General features: G+C 41.2%; 1 protein-coding gene across 11 annotated transcripts in view; it reads right to left on the bottom strand.

The window, feature by feature from the left end:
* LOC309364369 (contactin-4) overlaps positions 1-18063 on the bottom strand; it is a 528932-nt gene that overhangs the window by 97254 nt on the left and 413615 nt on the right. For 10 of the 11 annotated variants that reach the window (XM_081901475.1, XM_081901476.1, XM_081901468.1 and 7 more), the window contains 3 exons: positions 17843-18027; positions 5338-5474; positions 3483-3612 (listed from right to left, as the gene is read on the bottom strand). In XM_081901475.1, the coding sequence (XP_081757601.1) occupies positions 3483-3612; positions 5338-5474; positions 17843-18027 (452 nt within the window). Of the gene's footprint in view, positions 1-3482; positions 3613-5337; positions 5475-16138; positions 16266-17842; positions 18028-18063 lie in introns of those variants that run through there. The other variant, XM_081901470.1, reaches the window with a different exon arrangement.

An 18063-nucleotide genomic window follows, 5' to 3' on the forward strand; every position in this document is an offset into this window, starting at 1 on the left:
CCAGCAACACACAACACATTTTGTACATAGGCTGTTCTATGCTGAGAATTTACTTTTGAGCAGTTAGAACCAGTGGTTAAGGCATGAACTATCATTTTAGTGGGGGAGGAGGAAAATCTGAAGTCAGAACTCTGGCACCTTAAATCTCCACGCTTCTGTCACATCACAATAGTTCAGTCAGTAACTAGAGAGTGCACACTGGTAGGAAACCACAGCTTCTGTGAGGTAGCATGTGTGTGTGTGTTGCTAATTAGAAATACTGCTATCCTTCAGAAAAGGTTTACATGCTATGTTCTCTGAGATCTTAAGTCTTCTCTATTGGAGGAAGCTCCTCTGGATCTTACCCACAGCTCACCCATTTGTTTGCTTCTTGAAACCCACGTCAGCATGAAGCCATCACTACATCTTGTGGAGATGAATGCTGGACTCTGATCATGTATCAAGCTTAGATAGCCAGTGAATGCATGTCACATCCACATTTTTGCTACTGTGGAAGTTTCAGGAAACCCCACTAGAAAGGCATACCCACGGAAGAAGAGTTTGGCCTTGATATCCCGCCTTTCACTCCCCTTCAGGAGTCTCAAAACGGCTAACATTCTCCTTTCCCTTCCTCCCCCACAACAAACACTCTGTGAGGTGAGTGGGGCTGAGAGACTTCAGAGAAGTGTGACTAGCCCAAGGCCACCCAGCAGTGGCATGTGGAGGAGCGGAGACGCAAACCCCGTTCACCAGATTATGAGTCCACCATTCTTAACCACTACACCATGCTGGCTACAGATCATAGATCAAAGCTATGTTGCACTCTGTGTTTTTCCAGGATTTACAATGTTAGATTCCATGTGCGGAGAGACTACTGAAGACTTTGGATGTTTTGTAATATCTGTTTATTTTTTCCAATATACAGATTGGCCAGGAGGGAAGCAAGAAATTGTAAAGGCAGTACCAGACCAAAAGCAGCATCAGTCCCCAGCAGATATAACAGCACTCTAGCCACCTCCCGTGGCTACTTCTTGCTAGCTGGTTGGGGAGGTGGGGGGGGGGGGACTATGAAATGCGTTTTCACTCTCTGTCCAAATCCAAACTGCTTCGTTCTGCCTCCACCACACATGCACATGTGACTTAAAGCACCTTCTACAGAACATTATTAGATAAAGAGAAATGAGCAGCCACTAGTGGCCATTAAGGAAATCCCTACTGCTCATTATCTAGAAGGAGAGGGTCACCGCTTCTCTTTGGCCCAGCAGAACAGCATGATCCATAACAGGTGGAGAGATTGTGTTGTGGGGCATTCACTTTTACCCCCTCTTTTTTATTTTAAAAAGCAAGGTAATTAGACTTGCAATCTTCCATGTTTCTTCAATAATGATTCAGTCGGTGCTACCACACTGTAATGCACAGCTGAGAGGAACTCAGACACCAAAGGCTGTCTTCTTTCATTTCAAAAAAGGCATAAGGAGGCTGGGATGGGGATGGAGTGCCAAAAGAGGACCTGTAGCAGTCAAGTCCTGAATATGCTTTTAAAGCAAGACTCTGTGGCACAATTCAAGTTCTTAAAAATGTGAAATGCCCACATCAGAAGCACTAAAACTCAGGATCACCCCAGTGTGTAAAGAGTGGAGTAATTACAGATTTACTGCACAGAAAAAAATACTGTATAGAAGGTACTAGGAGGTCTAGGAACACAGGAAGCTGACTTATATACTGAGTATAAGACGGATATTGACAAGCTGGAATGCGTGCAGAGGAGGGTGACCAAGATGATCAAGGGTCTGGAAACCAAGGCTTGTGAGGAACGGCAAAAGGAGCTGGGTATGTTTAGCCTGGAAAACAGAAGACTGAGAGGAGATACAATAGCCATCTTCCAATACCTAAAGGGTTTGCTTGTTTTCTCCTGCTCCAGATTCGAACCAATGCCTTCATGTTACAAGAAAGGAGATTATTACTAAACATTCTGGTGGTAAGAGCTGTTTGACAGTGGAACAGACTCCGTCAGAATGTGGTGGACTCTCCTTCTTTGCAGATATTAAAGAAGAGGTTGGGTGGCCATCTGTCATGTAGGATGTAGTTGGGATTTCTGCATTGAAGTGGGTTGGAGTAGACGACCCTCAGGATGCCCTCCAACTCTACAAGTCTATGATTCCATGAGTCCATCTAGCTCAGTATTGTCTGCACTGACTAGCAGCTTGTCTCAAGAGTTTCAGATAGGAGACTTTTCCAGTCCTGCCTGAAGATGCCAGGGACTGAAGCAAGCTATAGCCCTTCCCCATGCTTAAGTTCCAGATGGACCAAACAGCTTGGATATGGATGCACAGGAGAAAATAAGAACCAGCTCTACCAAGCCAGGAAATCCTGGCCTATTGGACACTACTTAGAGAACTTCTTGATCAATCCGTTTATAAATTTTCCAAATTAAAAAAAAAAAGCAGAATGTTCTATTTATACCACATACAGTTACTACTGAGTGATGTTTATACTGGACAAAACTAGTAATACTAGCAATGGATGACTTCTGAATGATTTGCAACAGATCTGTAAAAGTTTCTAGCTGCTAACAAAGATGACTTTCTCCTTTCTTAAGTTAGGCTGCTGAAATTAAGAAAGTGTGGGTGCGGGGCGGGTGGAACCAGGAGCAGGAAGTTCAGTATTGATACTGAAAATAATTTCCAGGGCAGAAAAAGTGCCTATTCTCTTCTTGCTCCCCCACCCCCAAGTTTCTGTTGCACGTGAATCTGGCTAATGTGCCTCAAAGTTGTATTAAGATCTTGCAAAAATGAAATCTGTCAATCCCTGTCCTAGAACATTTCCCCATAATCCTCTGTAATATGCCTGTGTTCCCTGAAGTTCAAATCTGGGTCATTCATAGAACCATAGAGTTGGAAGTGACCCTGAGGCTCATCTAGTCAAGGGGTAGTCAACCTTTTTATACCTACCACCCACTAATGCATCTTTCTTGATGGTGAAATTTCCTTACTGCCCACCAGTGCTTGATGGAAGGAGGATTCAGCTTGTACCGTAGAACCCCCTACCACCCATCTAGAATCCTGAAACGCCCACTAATGGGTGATAGGGACCAGGTTAACAACCCCTGATCTAGTCCAATGCAGGAACATGCAGTTGTCCCATATGGGGATCGAACCTGAAACCTTGGTGTTATCAGCACCATGCTCTAAGCAACTGAACAATTTGACCACCAAATTCTTGTACTAGACTATGCATAAAATCATCTGTCCTCTCTCCTCCAAAGTATGTATTTGTAACAGCTGAAGCAAAATGATGGTGATAGCAAATATGAAGTGTTTATGACTTGTTCATGTATGCAGACAATCATTGTGACAAGGGCTCAAGCTGCTCTGAGTGGGCCTTTTGCCTAGACTGATATAAATTCTCATAAAAATAAATATTAGTTATTTGTGGACTTCATTAGAGGCAGCAAAACAGCCTAACATGTATTTTTCAGTATTTGTTAAGTAAAAGGAGCCCACCAATTACGCTCAGTTCTGCGCTGATATAGATGGTCCCATGTCTATTTTCTGCGACACACTGATACATGCCGGTGTCCGATAGGTTCACACTGGTGATGGTGAGCGTCCCATGTTCTATCAAGATTCTTTCCTGCAAAATAACAAAAGGCACAACACAATTTTGAAAGCTCATATTTAGAATGTATGCATTGCTGCAATCACATCATTTATTTTAACCTGTCAGGGGGAATCAATTTTGATGTTAAAAATGCAAGTTTATGAACAATTTACATGATGTCATCTATTAATAATTTATATCGTATTAATTACTGAATGGAGGAAACCAATATTGTAGTTGGTAAATGCCATTTAAACAGTATATCACCCCCTCCCCAATTTAGATTAATAGTATCTTCAAGTACATAAACTTGCAACTCATACTGCTTCTGTCCTGTAGTGTGTTGTGGTTTAATCATGCCAGGCAAGTTCTTCAGAAGATTTGGAACAGCAGAACTATTAGCTTTCTGCTCCCTTGAAGGTTAATGGGAACAGTAATCACATTCAGTGTTGCAAAGCTATTGTACGCAGTTCACCCCACCAGAATTAAAACAAAAATCAAAAACCCCTAAACCCTAAAGATGTAAATGTTAATCATTTAACGATCCTTACTTTAGTCTAATGTGATTTAAGTTCAAGACCATCTGCCAGTGACCAGCATGAAGCAAGTGAAATTAGCATGTGGAACAAAAGGACCCTGCAATCATTTGTCAGCCTGCGGATATGGAACTCACGTTATCAGTTTTAATCAGTACAGCATTGTGTACAATAGGCATCCGGGTGTATTTTTAACAACGAAACATATAACTAATATAATTTTTAAAAAACTGACCGACTTTCTACTTGGCTGTGGGGTTGCAATTTTATGTTTGCATAATCTTTATTAGAGCTTGATTGAATCTAGGCAACTCATCAAAGAGCAGGTTAAGAAAAAAAGAGCTGGTCACTCTGATAACGGAGAGTGAATAATTTGCCTAGTTTGCCTATATAATTGAGACATTCAAGGCCTGAAAGGATCTCCTCTGGTGAGACATGGAATGGAAAGGGTGCTAATGAGATTTCCTCCTTTTCCATAGATCATTAATCTTTAGGCAGTTCATTCTGCCACTGCTAATGGTAGGTCAACTCCCTTGTTGTCAGTTCTTGCAGAGATCTGAAGAAGTTGAATGGGGTTACTATTACAGACCAGAGGGCTTGTTTACCTCCCATAAAGTTCAATTAAAAATCAGACGCTCAAAAATGGAAATGGAGGGAAGGTGTTTTATACAGCCTGAGTAAGTATATTCCCATTCACTCTTTTCACAGTTCACACTTACACTTAACTAGCGTTTCCATTATTACTTTTCCTTCCCCTACAGAGTTGTACAGAGTGTAAAAATATACAGCCATTTTATGTACCCTTCTTCTCATAGCAAATGTCCTCTGGAAATGAGTCCCACAGCTTCTAAGTTCCAGTTGATTCAGAGAAATGCTTGTCAAAGGCAGAAAGTGGCACTTAAATGCCTAACTTTCATTGAACATTTGGCTGGGAATTAGGTGCCTGAGGGTAATTTCTGCCTTTGAAAAGTATGGCTTGAAGTGTCATTGTTTTAACTACAAGGAAAGCTCAAGGTGATTCTGTGACATTCACTCAGCAGGGAAGGAAGTCTGCAATGGGACAGATGGAATTTTAAGGCCACTCGGTTTCATTAATTTCTTTTTCTCAACAGCAACAAACTATACAGAGATGAAAAAGGTCACCACTTCACAACAAATCCTTTCAAGTTTTGTCACCCAACTCAAAAGCATCAAGGACACCAAGCCTGAATATTACTCATACCTGAGGGAGAAGCAGTTCGCCATCCTTTAGCCAGCTGTAAGAAGGCTTTGGTCTCCCATTCGCCTTACATTCCCAGTATATGCTTTCTTCCATGGCCACATGAGCATCACTTATTTTCTGAATCCAGTTTGGAGGAGCTGCAAGGAGGACAACAACACTCTTCTAAGCAAGTGATTGTTTTCTGCGTGCCATTAACCTTCAAATGACTTTCTTCCTAACATACACATTTATATAATACTACATTCAAATATCATAACATTGTTCTTGAAAGTGAATTGGATCTCGTCTCTAAACATTAGACACACAGTAAAAGAAATAAGGAGATATGTTTTCCTTTTTGCAAATATTTGTAGCAAGAATGTTTTAGCTGGATGGCTTCCCCCATTGCATTAATCCAGTGTACTCTGGTTTAAATGTGCTGAATTGGGCATAGACTGCCAACTTATAGTTATCCCCTTCTCCCAGGAAACCCTGAAACTGAGGGCTCCAAGGGTTTGTGAAAATCACAATTCTCAGAACTGGCACTAAGCTACAATTCCCAATATCCTTTGGAGAATCTATGACAGCTAACCTTGTAAACCATTTTTAGTGTGAATGTGCTCCCTATTTCTAAGGAAAGCTGTATATTTCTTTAGCATAATAACCTGCCAGATAGGAGAATAAAAATGTTGCCCAGTCCTGCTATCAATTATGTTGTACCTAAGAAAATAAATTTATCCTGTATGCATGCAAACTGCATGCATCAAATTCCAACCTGCAGAAACCATAAGCACTTAGGTCTACTCTCGAGTCTAAAGTGCTTCAATGTGTAAACTATGAGAAATCAGAAATACATTTGCCATCTTGTTCCACGCTCTGTAGAAAATGGGTGGTATTCAACCAAGTTTTACTCAGAGAAGTCCCCTTAACTAAGTCCCCTTAACTAAGTTAGGTCTATTAATTTCAATGGGTCTACCCTGAGTAAACCTTGAATACCATCCACTCAAACTAGGGGATAGAAACAGCCTAACTTCCCCATGCAACATATTTGAGAGGAAAATATATGAGCATAATCAAGCCAAAGTTAAGAACATTACGTGTCCCATTAATTGCAATGAAATAGATTTAACCACTTATTTAACTTGCTCGGGGAAATAAGTGGAACTTAAAACAGTCTCCCAGGGGATGTTTTTTCCTCTGTAGCCTCCAAAGATATGTATTTCAAGTTTATAAGACTGCTATTACTTTGCTTTCAGATAACAAACACAAGTGACAGTGAATGTTCTGGGGACATCTCAGGCTGCCACATCAGAGAAACTAGACAGCTAAACTGTCCCCGGAATGGCAAACTACTGTGAGCCCCGTATAGAAGCTTCTGAGTCCAAGAGATAACTGAGCTTAATGAATAGTGACTGAAATCTGCACACACAATTGTCCAAAGCTTAAAGAAATATGTATATTCTATGCCAGCAGAGGTCTCTATGAACCTGGGTATTTTACAATGCTGTGTCTCTCTATAATCAGATAAAACAATTTCAGATTTCTTCAACAAAGGACAACCACTTTTAAAATCCCCCAGGGGTTTAGATGAGATCAGAGGAAGGTTTGCAAGGGTAGAATTAAGCAGCAAAAGCTTGATAAACAAGAAGTGTCAGGTTGAATACCAACATGATGCTGCTACTTTTAAATCCATCTCTGCTATCAGCATTACTTGCTGATAAACCCAACAAGGAACAAGCAGCAAGGATCTTTTTGAATAGTTCAAGCTCCTTTGGGTGAATTAATTGAAATAGGAACTAAAGTTAATGGCAGCTGAACACCTAATTCCAAATGTACAGTACAGATTCTCCCTGATCTAGAAGAAAGAAAACAAGAAGAAAAAAGCTGAAGAAACTTAGCTCAGAAACTTATATATGCCAAGAAAATAAGACTTAAAGAGATTCAGAGGTGGGGTGAGGTGGGGAGGGGTGAGAGAGAAACAGATTGACAAACATAATAAAAAATAAATAGGATACGCCCCAGGTTTTTCATTAACAAGAAAGCAACACACTACAAATGACAGATTTAGCATCACACAAAGCTTCTATCACCTCACTTCTTCAGTATTATAAAGGACAATTCTAGAGACAACAAAAAAGATCTGCATAGAGCAAGATAATCTATGGATTCAAAGAGCTGCCTGAAGTTGCTTGTCAAAACATGCATTCTTGAGTCCAAGGCTATTTTTCAGCAAGTGTGAAGTGTACAATAAAAGGCATCCTTGTCTATAAAAGCACTATTACAACTCATGTCCTTGGGTGCATAAATTAACTTTTATATAATGAAAAAATACGCATTCTCAGCTTCAGTGATTTTGTTTTTCCCCATAAAACACAACAACATATATGCCTTTGAGTCATATACCCCAAAGTTGTAAACATTTATTTTTATCATTATATATTTCACTTATTGCTGAATAAATGGAATATATAATTTCACTTCACTACTGAGAAGTCCTAAGAAGAGGCTGCTGGATCAGGCCCAATGGCTCATCTTGTCCAGCATCCTGTTCTCCCAGTGGCCTGTGGGAAACAAGGGAGCAGAACATGAGCACAAGAGCCCTCTCCCCTCCTGTGGTTCCCAGAAACTGGTACCTGGAAGCATTGCTGCCTCCAGCAATGGAGGGAGAGCATAGCTATCATAGCTAATCACCATTGATAGCCTTCATCTCCATGAATTCAGAGTTGCCATATTTTGAAGAGCGAAAAAAGAGGATGCTATGATGACTCTCATTTTAAATACCCCTACTATTTGTAGGCTATAGAAGCTGTGATGTATTGCTGAGTGGAGCAGGAGAAGAGGAAAGCCAGTCTCCAGTTAGGTCTATGTCTCATCCAGAAAATATAGCCAGAGACATTTTGGCAAATAAAAAGAAAATCCATCCAGGTAGAAATTTTACCCCTGGAAAAGAGGATGTGTCCTGGAAAAGGAGGACACACGGCAACTCTTCTAAAGCCATTCAAGTCAGTGGCAATCACTGCCTCCTGGGAGAGCGAGTTCTATAGTTTGACTATGCGCTGCATGAAGAACCACTTTCTTTCACCTGTCGAAAGTCCTCCAACATTCAGTTTCACTGGATTTCCATGAGTTCTAGCATTCTGAGAGAGGGAGAACAACTTTTCTCTATCCGCTTTCTCCATGTAATGTATAATTTTATAAACTTCTGTCATGTCATCTCTTACTTGTCTTTTCTCTAAACTAAAAAGTCCCAAATGCTACAACCTTTCGTCCAAAAGCATGAAATCTAATCAAAACATTGCAGAAAAATCATTTCTTTAACCCATAAGAAAGCCTCGGGAAAAAATAACGAAAATTCTAGCAGCAAAAACATTTCCATCAAACAGGCCTAAAGATGTTCAGGAGATCAGCTGATAGAGGTGCCATTCAGAAACAAAGCAATGACAAACCTAGACAGCATCTTAAAAAGTAGAGACATCACCTTGCCAACAAAGGTCCGTATAGTTAAAGCTATGGTTTTCCCAGTAGTGATGTATGGAAGTGAGAGCTGGACCATAAAGAAGGCTGATCGCTGAAGAATTGATGCTTTTGAATTATGGCGCTGGAGGAGACTCTTGAGACTGGACTGCAAGAAGATCAAACCTCTCCATTCTGAAGGAAATCAGTCCTGAGTGCTCACTGGAAGGACAGATCCTGAAGCTGAGGCTCCAATACTTTGGCCACCTCATGAGAAGAGAAGACTCCCTGGAAAAGACCCTGATGTTGACAGGGAGGACAGAGGACGAGATGGTTGGATAGTGTTCTCGAAGCTACCAGCATGAGTTTGACCAAACTGCAGGAGGCAGTGGAGGACAGAAGTGCCTGGCGTGTTCTGGTCCATGGGGTCAAGAAGAGTCGGACACAACTAAACGACTAAACAACAACAAGAACAACAATGATGGGGATCAACAACCAAGGGAACCTTCTCCTTTAATGTCACCCTCAAACCGCTTGCAAGGGAACTATTCGGAAGAAGCCCTCAGATGAAGACCAAAGGGTGTGGGTAGGTTTCTATTGGGAGAAGCACTCCAAAAGATATTGGGGCCCAGAGCTGGTGCCTTTTGCCTGGTGGCTTCCTTGGGAGATTGGCAATTGCGTCTCTGAAGGGAATGTGTGTTTATCTGTGTGGGAAAGGGAAGAGGGGAGGCAATTTTAGAAAGACATCCATACCCACAGTGAATATATTGTGATGAGTTTGTAAAGGGGCCAGATCCCTCTAAATCCTTAAATTTAGTAAATGTTAGAATTTAGCTAATACTTGGAGTATTAAGGGAAAATGTTGGGTGCACTGTAAAAATACAGGATGCACCTGTTTTCCTGTTCAGGAGATCAGCTGATAGAGGTGCCATTCAGAAACAAAGAGAGCAGAGTACTGGGCCATTAAGGGCAACTGCCAATGCGAATATTGTCCCTCCCCTGGCTCTGAGGAGCAAGAGTTACAGGGGGCAGGAATAAGTGTCCTTTTGCAGGATGTTTTTGAAAAAAGTAGAAAAATAAAATAAAATAAAATTTATACCCCACCCATCTGGCTGGGTTTCCCCAGGTGGGGGAAGAACTCCATGCAGACTGGCTGGGAGAGGCCGTACCCAGAAACTGGGGAGCATGGATGGCTTCTGCTCTGAAGCCAAGCCTACTTGAGCTATGGGAGAAGCAACAGAAGACACTCTTGGGCTATGATGTTCTGCACTCTCTCCAACAAGGCTCAGGTGTACATATGTGTAAACAAAGCCATATATCTTAAAGGCACTACAGTCTCTGTTGTGCCTCACTCCAAAGGAAACACAAACCCTGGTTAAGAGCCAAGACCCCTGGAATCTCACTCAGCTCCGCAGAGATTGGGGTGACCCGTAGCAATATGTTAGGATCAAGACTATTATTGTATATACAAGTGGGTGGCATATGCATCTATCTGGCTGTAGCTGGGAACAGGATGCTATACTGTGCTGTGTGTGCAGTCATCCAACATGAGGGGTCTCGTGTGTGACTGTGTGTGAGAGAGAGATACGAGTGTATTACTCCATCTCTTTCTTTAGCTCTGATGAGCTCCCTTGCTTCCTAATGTTAGCAGGGGGAGAATGGATGCATCAACATGCATGTCTCCTGCTGTTGTGTGACTATCTGTCCTGCTGGTCACGTGCCTTGCTGCCAATCTTTTCTTGTAAGGGGAAAGGTGTTGTAGAGAGAGTGTGTGAAAGGCACTGAAATAAGACGTCTTATGTCTTGACAACCCAGCGGCATCTTGTGTAGAGAGTCGATCATTGGAAGTTCTTGATTTGCCACTGTTGGGATACCAGATGCATCTTTGCTGTCATATAGCAAGTGAATTTGTATGCTGTTTCCTAATCATGACAGTAAACAATAAGATATATATCTCTGAATACCAGATGCTAAAGTATTCAGATGCTAAAGGTGGTTAAAGTATTAACCGCTCTCAATCTGATAACTGATTGATAACTGATAACCTGATAACTGACATTTGTCCAGATTTTAATTTGTCTGAATTAATTTTAAGATGTATTTTAATTAATTGATGCCTGTTTTTATGTATACTGTGTTATTTATATGATGTTAGCTGCTCTGAGCCCGGCTCCGGCCGGGGTACAAATAAAATTTATTATTATTATTATTATTATTAAAGATAAAAATTAGGAATTGTGCACATGACACCTTGAGCCTTCCTTGAGAAATAGTATCACAGTGTGGGGACAAAGGTAATCCAATGAATGCTGAGTTAATATTGTATTTGCATTTTAATAAATCTCAGCTTTACGTAAATGCAAACTTATGCAAAACTGAATTGATAGATTTGTTTGGTTAACTGAATAAAAATCTATTGATTCAATAATTAAAATTCCTTCAACTGCACTGCAAATCCAGTATTAACTGAAAGGGAAACTTTCACTAGATCCATGGATATCATCAGGAAAGCTTTTGGTTACTTCAGTAGAAATAGGTCTGCCAACAAAGTAAACCTACTAAAAACCAACATTTTCCAAGTTTTGGATTGCTTCACAATGTCTCAGTCTATATGAATCTGTGTAAGCAAGGCAGGAAATTTCATTATACCAGTCACACCTCATAATGTTGCATACTCTTATCACACAAATGTTCACACCAAAGGAGTGAGGAATGAGCCACACTGACTTTTGTGAAACTACAGCCAGAGATATAATTGTTTCCTTTTCCCCTTTGGAATATATATATTTTAAACCACAGCAGTTCAAACGACTCCATTACTCTGATGCTGTTTTGCAAGATCAGGATCAGCTCTTTAAGAATTAGCTCAGATAGTTCCCATAAGCCTCATAAGGGGCTCCATTGTACTTCTAAATGAGATACAAACCTTTACTTTATTGCAAGGGATCACCAAGGTTAAATTCTGTGTTCAGGCAGACTAAAAATAGAGTTGAGGTTAGTGTACGTTTTTTCAGATCTACAGTATAGATGAGGATACAAAGCTTTGCCTGCTTCCTTCCCTTTTCAGTTCAGACAGTTCAACAAAAACATATAAAAGGGAAGGACAATATAAAACCATATAATTTGACAGTAATGGATCCTTACTATTTCAGAACATTAGGTTTGGTAACAGGCTGAGAGCTACAATACTTAAAAGGAAAATACTTTTTCGCAGAATCTCTGTGAGTGGGAACACCAGTCACAAAAATAATTTTGTACTAAGGACGTCGTTGACCAAAAAACTGAAGCAATCTTGAGATGGAGAAGAAAATGTTGTAATGATGGCTGACTTCAATTACCCTCATACAGAGACTGGGTAAATGCATGCTCTAGTCACAAGAAAGAGGTAGAATTCCTAGAACACCCTAAAATACGGTGTCTTGGAACAGTTGATTATGGAACTAACCAGAGGGGAAGTGTCCCCGGACTGAAGCCTAAGTGGCTTTTAGTTTGGAAAAAAGGCAACTGGTGCATGGTGTTGAGAAATACATTTCTCTCTCTCTCTCATAATAATAGAACTTGGGTCATCCAAAGAAACTGGCAGGAGATTTAGGACATATAAATTAAGCATTTTTTCATACAACCTATAATTCATGTATGAAATTTGCTGCCACAAAGGTTGCTCACAGCTACTAGATCAGGTAGAAGAAGAAGAAGAGTTTGGACTTGACATCCCGCCTTTCACTCCCCTTAAGGAGTCTCAAAGCAGCTAACAATTCCTCCCACACAACAAACACTCTGTGAGGTGAGTGGGGCTGAGAGACTTCAGATAAGTGTGACTGGCCCAAGGTCACCCAGCAGCTGCATGTGGAGGAGCGGAGACACAAACCCGGTTCCCCAGATTACGAGACTACCGCTCTTAACCACTATACCACACTGGCTCTATACCACACTACCACACAGGTTGATTTAAAAGGGTATTAATGGCTTTCAACCAAGATGGTTATATGCAGTATCTATGTTCAGAAGCAGTACCTTCTAAGTACTATTTACTGGAGGGCAGAAAAGGGGTAGGGCTATTGCATTCATGTCCTGCTTATGAGTTTCCTGCAGGTGTCTGGTTGCCCACTATTGGCAACAGGATACTGAACTTAAGAAGAGTGCTACTGGACCAGACTTACGTTCTTAATACTTTGAACTCTGTTGATAACATTACTAGTTATTGTGAGGTGCTAAAAGAAGTAGGAGGGATACACATTCACAATTTAATTTCAAATATAGCCTGAAGTGGGCCTTTGAACTTTGCTGAAAATCTCACCTCCCCAAGTGAAACCTCTTTACCACCTGCAGAAATTTGTAATAGCAACTATGATTTTTAACAGAAGCAACCAAAGACATGAAAGAGCTCTAAGATTTGTCATAGATACCAGAGTCCTCTCTGTCTTTTAAGTGCTCCCTTCCAGGTGGCATTATATACCTTTTTTTCGCTCCATAAAACGCACCTGACCATAAGACGCACCTAGTTTTTAGAGGAAAACAAGAAGAAGAAAAATTCTGAACGAAACAGTGGATGTATGATTTTTGTGGTTCATGCTGTGGCCACATACATGTTATGTGATTTGATGGCGTTTGGGGTAGCCCAGTGCAAAAATGCTGAGGATCCATGTGGATCTGTGCTTTGTAACTACGTTTTTGCGCCATTGCGGCCCCATGAAACAGTGGATGTGGGGGTTTTTTTGGTGCAGGCTATAGCCATGGACATGCTATATGATCTGATGGAGAATTTGGGGTGACCCAATGCAAAAATCCTGAGGATCCATGTGCTTTTACCTCCCCCTTCCCAGGCAGCCTCCTTTATCTCTAGAGTCCCTTATGTCCCTCCCTATCCCTTGCCAATCAGCTGCTCGGCGGCTTTGTTTCAATACCCCCTTCCCTCTTTCTAAAAATATATATATATATGCACGATCTGCTTTATGCCCCTGGGCAATTTGACTCCAGGGACCACACATTCGCTCCATAACACACACAGACATTTCCCCTTAATTTTTAGGAGGAAAAAAGTGCATCTTATGGAGCGAAAAATATGGTATTTGCAAGACACTCATAGGGGATAAACAAAGCAGGTTGCTACATTTTCAATCAGGTCTGTGGCTTCTGAAGCAGCAGAAGCAAACAGGAATCTTCCAAGCAGAGAGACAAAAACAAAAGCACCTGGCCAGTCTTAAAAGAGTCTGTGCCCTCCTTCCTCACACTATCCCAAGATGATTAAAGTGTACCAATGTTCAATAACCTAACTTGCTTTCCCTTCACACATGCTACTAGGCTAAGCTGTGAAACTGTACAACTGAGGTGGAGGAAAAGAGGCTGAATTGTTCACCCTGCGTCAACCTGTTTAACCATACTGAACATGAAGCATGTTGATGCCACTGAGAATATATATATAGCGCAAAAGAAAACTAGAGTCAGCATAACAGCAACAAACAAGCAAACCTCTTTCAACAACTTTACTGAGTGCTGAATAATATGGTTGGTGACAAAAAAAGATAGTCTGGTTTATCTGCAGCAAGCAGGCAAATTTGAATTTCATCTTCCTTTGCTATTCACAGAGGCAGATAACTCAGTTTAAAAGAGTAACACTGTTAGAGCCAGATTTTAATCTCCAGGGATGCATTATGATAGAACATTTCACAGAGAAAGGCTGTAAGTAAGTGACAAGTTTGATTTTCCATATCAAATACGTTCCAGTGTTCCTTTCTTTGAATGTGAACTTTTGACCCAGTAGAAACAACTTGGAAAAACAATGCCAGCATTGCAGTTTTCCCCCTCCCCATTATATATATATATATTTCTTACATTAAAAAAAAGAAAGATTAAAGATGTTACCATTCAGCTTTTGTCACTAATGCAGGATATTATATGAGATCTTATGACAAGCTGCTTTCAGAATGACAGGTCTGGAATGGCTATTTTGATGAAACTTGGGGAACATTTTCGTGGTTTGCATTTTCAAATTTAAAAGGCAGCTAAAATCAAGTTATTCGTATAAGAGAACACTCCAAGTTAAACACTGATCACCTTTAACAGCAGGCTAGTGGGGCATCACCTCTAGACAAGGTTAACTTTTAAAAGTAAAATACAAGCTGAGACTGCAAGGGAAACATATTTTCCCATTTGTAAACCACTTGGAGGATTTTAAAGAAATATATACAATTAAATTGTATATAAATTTTATGAAATAAATAAAATAAAATGTAGCCAGTGCTAATGTGAAATGTTAACATGATTCTGTTCTGGCCTACATTATTTTATTTTATTACCTTTATAGGATTAATCAGTTGCCTTTTCATTTAAGTACAAGCATGAACCAACTTACAAGTGTAAAAAGAAATCAAAGTTGATTAAGAAACAGATCCAAACCTTAGGTTTTCTGATGCTGATGAACTACAACCCCCATCACCCCTAGTCAGAATGGCCAATGGCAAAGGATGGTGGGAACTGTAGTTTGACAACATCTAAAATGAAAGGTTGGGAAAGGCTGATCTGATGAATGCTCAGTAAGTAGATTGTCTGGAGGGATCCTTAGATCAAAAGAGAAGACATTGTTGAGGAATCCAAAAGTGGCATTCCTACATGCACACTTATCTGGGTGGAGGGAGGTTAACCATCAGTGAATATGGTATGAACAACTTCTCAATAAACAATGTTCACTTAGTGGAACAGAGGAGGAAAGGGGGAAAAAGTAAGCCATGATTCAGAAAGTGAGAGAAAGGATAACAGGACCAGCAAGGGGATAAATAACAGTACTATGCAAGTTAAATGGAGAACTAAGATGGTTCGTGGGACTGTCAAAAGTGGAAAACACACAAGATGGAGGAAAACACAGCTTAATACGCTCCCCCCCCCCATAGATACTGATCTGCCACAAGGAGCGGGAAAAGTTAAGAAATCCATTTGAGAAAGAAACAGGATTAGTGGTATCAAGGGAAAGATATCGAAGTTTCTGTTAATGTGAATAAAGAAAAAGTATTAAAAAGGAAAAGGTCACAAATCACAGCAGGTTTATTAACTGCTACTAATAAACAAACCAGACACTGCCAAAACAACAAGGGAGACAGCGCAAAGGAGCAGTATGAAGCTAGGATTTGCAGAAATGATTAAAAGTAGAAAGATGAAAATAGCAAGCAGCATGGCTGATAACAATCAAGAGAAGCCCAGCAACGACAAACCGATTTTATGGCACCTCTGTGTTTCATAGGTCCTTGCTGTCACCATACAATCCAGTACATAGGCATCAAATGGAGGCCAGGAAACCTCCTCCACCTCCTCCACTGGTAGAGCAGGGTGGAGAGGTAGAGGAGATGCCAGGTGGCAAAGGAACAGGCTGCAATACTTAGTGGCTTGGGAGGGTGATCCTGCAGCTGAGAACTCTTGGGAACTGGCAGAGACTATCCAGGCGCTGGAGTTACAATAGGAATTTCATGTGCGATACCCCCACAAACCCAAACCCCACAATTGGCAACTCAAGGAGATATTTGCGGAGACTGATGAGGAAGAATTTTTCGGGTTTCAATCCTCAGAAGAAAGCGAGAGCTACACAGATGAGGGGGTCTTAGAAGGTGATGTCATGGGACTGCCAAGGAGGAGCAGGAACAGGAAGGGGGAGATGGGCAGGAAGTGGCAAATGAGGAAAGAGGAGAGAGCCAGGAGGCGGAAGGGCTCTCAGAGGCTGAAGCAGAGCCCCAGCACCGCACAGAAAGTTCTGGCACCGGTAGTGAGGCAATGCCTGTTCCGTCTGCCATGGAGAGGAGAGAGTTAAAGAGGAGGGGGGAGAGGCATCACATGAAGCTTCCCGCCTTTTCTGTTGGAGGAGAAGCCAGCGGAGGCCACTCCCAGAATCTGAACTGGAGGATTCAGATGTATGATTGTAATGCGCTGCCTGTACATATGTAAAATAAAGAACTGTATATATCTCTAAGTGAGCAAAGGTGCTTATTGCGAAGAGCATACCAAGCCATCACACTATCCCAACAACTTTAAGGAAACTTGGAACTGGCTAGGTCCAAAGAACTCTAGAATATAGTTATTTGCCTTTCTTCTGGGCCCTCTCGTGCTAATTGGCATTTTATGGTGTCAGGACCTGGGGAGAAGGAGGTCTGGAGTAAAGATTTGCAGTGGGGTTTCAGTGATTTTTGGTGGGAAGGGGGCTGGGTTGCAGCAAAATAAGACATTTTGTGGGGGGGATGTATAAAGGAACAGTTTTCACAGAAAAAAAAGGGAGTGAATCCATTGAAAAAAATTACCTTTGTTGAAAAATCATGATCTCTCTCCTTGTTCTCTTGTCAGGAGAGGTGAAGGGGATTGTGCTGTGAATTGCAACCTTTAAAGTAGTTGCAACAGCCACTTTAGAGGAGGCAATCCATTCTGCAATTGGGAGAGCATGACCCTACTTCTCTCTTGGCAAGAGGAGGAGGGCCAAGCTGCACATACTCAGTCTCGACTGCCTTCTCTAAAGCGTCTGGTGCCCTGCTATGCACAACATTACCCTCAGTCTCCTTTCAAGAGAGGAAGAAGAGAACAAATCCTTAAAGGATCTGTAGCTATGCAAACTTTTTCAGTCTTGTTCATATAATCTGCAGGGACGTATACAGAAAAATCCCATAATTACTGTTACACAAGAATGAGTCCCAAATTCAGTGTGATACAGAGGGGGGGGGGAGCCATTGAGATTAAAAGCTAGCCAGAAATGAAAACTCTAAATCTGAGGCCAAAACAGCCATCGTTTTTCAGAAGAGCATGCGGTTTTTCTTCCAGATGCAGCAGGAGAAAGACAGATAAATTGCTTTACAACTGCGTTTTACATCTTCCAGACCAATCTCCTTCTTACAACGTACGTTTTCATTTCTCCCTCACTTCCCAGCCTCAATCAATATGCCCGTCTCAGAGGTTTTTATTTTATATAAAATTACACTTGCTGAACAGTCCTATTTGCAAGACAAATATGAAGAGAAAAATCAACATTGACAGTGCAACAAAGCATTTACCACATTTTGGCCTCAGCTATAATGAAAAACAGGTGAGTAAATAATCAGGGTACCATAAAACGTCAGCTGGCCTCTGGCCACGTTCTTCCCTCTCACATTTTCAGCCACGCATTCGTACAGGCCAGAATCTTCCTGCTGAAAGTTTGGGATTTCAAGGATGCTGCTTGATTTGTGCCTCCGAGCTTTTTTGGGGATCTGTTTTCCATCGGCTCTTCTCCAGGTGATCGTAGGAACCGGGCTGTTTATCAACAACAGAAGGGAGAAAATCCTGATG

This window comes from Podarcis melisellensis (assembly GCF_964234715.1).
Source record: "Podarcis melisellensis genome assembly, chromosome: 2".
Lineage (NCBI taxonomy): Eukaryota > Metazoa > Chordata > Lepidosauria > Squamata > Lacertidae > Podarcis > Podarcis melisellensis.